Below are 2,858 nucleotides of genomic sequence, written 5' to 3'. Positions count from 1 at the left end.
ACCAATGCCTTGAACTATCACCATTTTTATGAACAGTCTTTAATTAGTAGTACTGCAAAGAATACAAGGATGATCAGCTCTCATCATTTACATGTCCTACTAGTACTAGCTACAGGTTGTGTTATCCGGTCGAGACAACAAAGCTAGTTTACACGTTGATAAAAGGCGCGCCGGTGATGATCTCGGTGGCGGCGAGCGCGACGAGGCCGAGCATGGCGAAGCGGCCGTTCCAGAGCTCCGCGTTGGCGTTCATGATGGCGCCGGCTCTGCCCTCGGCGCTCTCGCCCTGGAGCAACGGCACCAGTGACGCCACGGACAGCACCGCCACACAGTAGGCGAACCACGCCTGCCCGGTGCCACTGCCGAGCTGCGAGAGGAGCCCGTCGCCGCGCCCTGCCTCCACCGCAAGCGCCGTCACGAAGCCTACCATGGCAAGGCGCCCGTTGATTCGCTCCGGCGCAGGGCCGCTGAACGCCAGCGCGTTCCAGATTGAGGTGCTCGTCTTGGGTTTGTTTGTCTGTGCCCTGACGATGAGGGTGCGTCGGCCCAGCGCTGGCAGAGACCGGGCGCCGAAGCGGCCAGCCGAGCCCCGCGGCAGGACGGCGGCACCGGCGAAGGAGCCCATGGCCATCACAGTCGCCATTGATCAGCCGCGGACGGAAGATGCACGAAAGGACAGAAAAAAGCTACAGATGCTGCAACAGGCAAAGATGATGGCTAGTACAGTTCTGATTGTTGTTGTGTCGCTGAGTGTTTGATGATGTATTGTTCCGAGAGAGTGGGCACAATTTATAGGCCGTGCTCCTCGAGAGCCAACCCGTGACGAGGTGGGCACGGTGGCCGCGGCGATGCCCACGTCGCGAACTGCTCCCGGCCATGAATTACCCTCTACGTGGAGCGAGGCAGCGACTACGCGGACGTGGAGGCCACCGTGCGGAGGGCTCCAGGAAACGCCAAAGAGATAGACAAGTTGCGAAGGAGGACTCCAGAATGGACAAGAAGCTTGTGTCGACGCTCAGCAGTCAGCACTATGTGATGTGATTCAGGTCTTATTTCTAGCTCTCTTTTTTTTTGCGGGAAACGGTCTTATTTCTAGCTCAAGCTAACCAAAAAGCACTAGAGACACACGTATCTGTGTACATACGCGAAACCTTGCATGCAGGAAGGCAGCATGTAAACTTTAATTTTTTTTGGCGAGTATATGAACTTTATACTTGCCTTCAACGTCGACCCTTAAACCACCCGTTCCTGCATCCGTCTGCAGGTTGATTCAGATGCGCCTTTTTCTCGTAAACCGGACACAAATTTTGAGTCTGTCGGTGTGTGTGGGGGGCGGGGCTTTGCGGGCGTCTGGACCACTGCCACGCCCGTCCGTGACTACCGTAGACCACCAAAACCCCTCCTCCCTTACCCGCGTGCTTTCCCGCTAGATGCTGGTCAGCGCCGCATTCATGCCGAACCAGAGCGGACACGACCTCTCACTGGAGCCGGCATTGAAGCGACGTCGGATGAGAGCGCTGCCCGCACCGCTTCTCGATGAAGGCGACGTCTCTTCACATTTAAATGACACCGGTCCGTCCGTCTGCCTCCATTAAGCGCACACGGTTGCTGTGGAATCTACTCCGGTACTACCCATCCCTCTGTGGACCACCATTAAGGACCTCGCCGCCTGCCCTGCCCTCGGCCCGCTATTTAAACCGCAGGCCAGCAACGTAGCTGCATCCATCCACCCTCCTCCCCTCTCTATCTCCTCCTCTCCGCAGAACGCCCGCCATGGCCTACTCAAACTTCAAAGCTTTGTGGGAGGGGGGGGGCTCTCCTCCGACCAAAAGAAGGAGCTCGCGGCCATTGCTGCCGAATGGCATGCCACAAGGCGGACGAGCTCATCGGAGGCCGACGCTGAGCACACGCCAATGACAAAGGCGGCCGCCGCCATCATCCTCGCCAGCTAATGTTGGCATCACCTTGGCGAGGCTGTGTCCATTATGCTGACATGGTGTCGGAGGAGCAGGAGACCATGTTTCGGCAGGCGCAGGCCAACCAAGCCTACAACGTCTGCCTCCCCGACGAGCATCGATGCGTGGAGGAGCTACTCATCTCCGGCATCACGACAGACATGGAGGTGGACAAGCAGGAGGCGCCGCTCAAGTCCTACCACTCCGCCTGCGACATCCGTCGCGACCGCTGGCGCTACCATCAGTATCAAGAGGATTTAGAGGCCGCCTAAAATGAGATCGACTAGGCGGTCGATGAGGTTTACGGGCCTGACTCCGACGACGACGACGAGGTTGGCAGCTCCGTGACGGCCGCCGCAACACGCTGCCGCCGGCATGTCCGCTGGTGCAGCCGACAACAAAGAAGAGTAGTGCATGGTAGGTCGTCGGTGCTGGGTCCCAAGAAGGCCACCGCTCCTCCCCTCTCGCTGCAACTAAGCTTGGTGAGCCGATCGCTAATTAGCCATTGCGGAGGTGGAGGTGGAGGCAGAGCTGGAGACTGCGAAGGCGGAGCTGGACCTCCATTTCACGGTGCTCACGCTCGGAAGGACGCCGGCGATTATTTAGATTATGGTTTAGTTCAAATATGTCCGAAATGTAATGAATTTTGTCCGGTTTATATGAAATTCAGCCCATTTGCATGAATTCCGCCTGGTTAGTTGAAATGCGGTTTGAAACGTATGCGGGTAGTGTTGGATGGCTGGCTCCTCCATACGTATCCGCGATGCGGGAGGAAATTTAGGGTCAGCGCTGGAGATGCCCTAAAGTGGTAAATTAACTGTGTTTTTCTTTTTGTGAAACGGATCTCCCGACTTGTAACAAGACAATTTGAGGTTTTTCTGGTTGAAAAAATCATTAGGCACC

At 56.7% G+C, this 2,858-nt stretch overlaps 1 protein-coding gene across 1 annotated transcript; it reads right to left on the bottom strand.

The window, feature by feature from the left end:
* Positions 1-5: 5 nt before the first annotated feature.
* LOC119309572 (low molecular mass early light-inducible protein HV90, chloroplastic-like) lies at positions 6-778 on the bottom strand. Its single transcript, XM_037585552.1, has one exon. The coding sequence runs from the start codon at positions 641-643 to the stop codon at positions 149-151; it is 495 nt and encodes a 164-aa protein (XP_037441449.1). The 5' UTR covers positions 644-778; the 3' UTR covers positions 6-148.
* Positions 779-2,858: the final 2,080 nt, after the last annotated feature.

The sequence above is a fragment of the Triticum dicoccoides genome, chromosome 5B (assembly GCF_002162155.2).
Source record: "Triticum dicoccoides isolate Atlit2015 ecotype Zavitan chromosome 5B, WEW_v2.0, whole genome shotgun sequence".
NCBI lineage: Eukaryota > Viridiplantae > Streptophyta > Magnoliopsida > Poales > Poaceae > Triticum > Triticum dicoccoides.
The sequence above is the reverse complement of the archived record's forward strand: the minus strand, read 5'-3'. Positions and strand labels throughout refer to the sequence as shown.

Excerpts from the sequence above, each read along its gene's own strand:
- LOC119309572 (XM_037585552.1), bottom strand. The coding sequence starts at position 643 with ATGGCGACTGTGATGGCCATGGGCTCCTTCGCCGGTGCCGCCGTCCTG.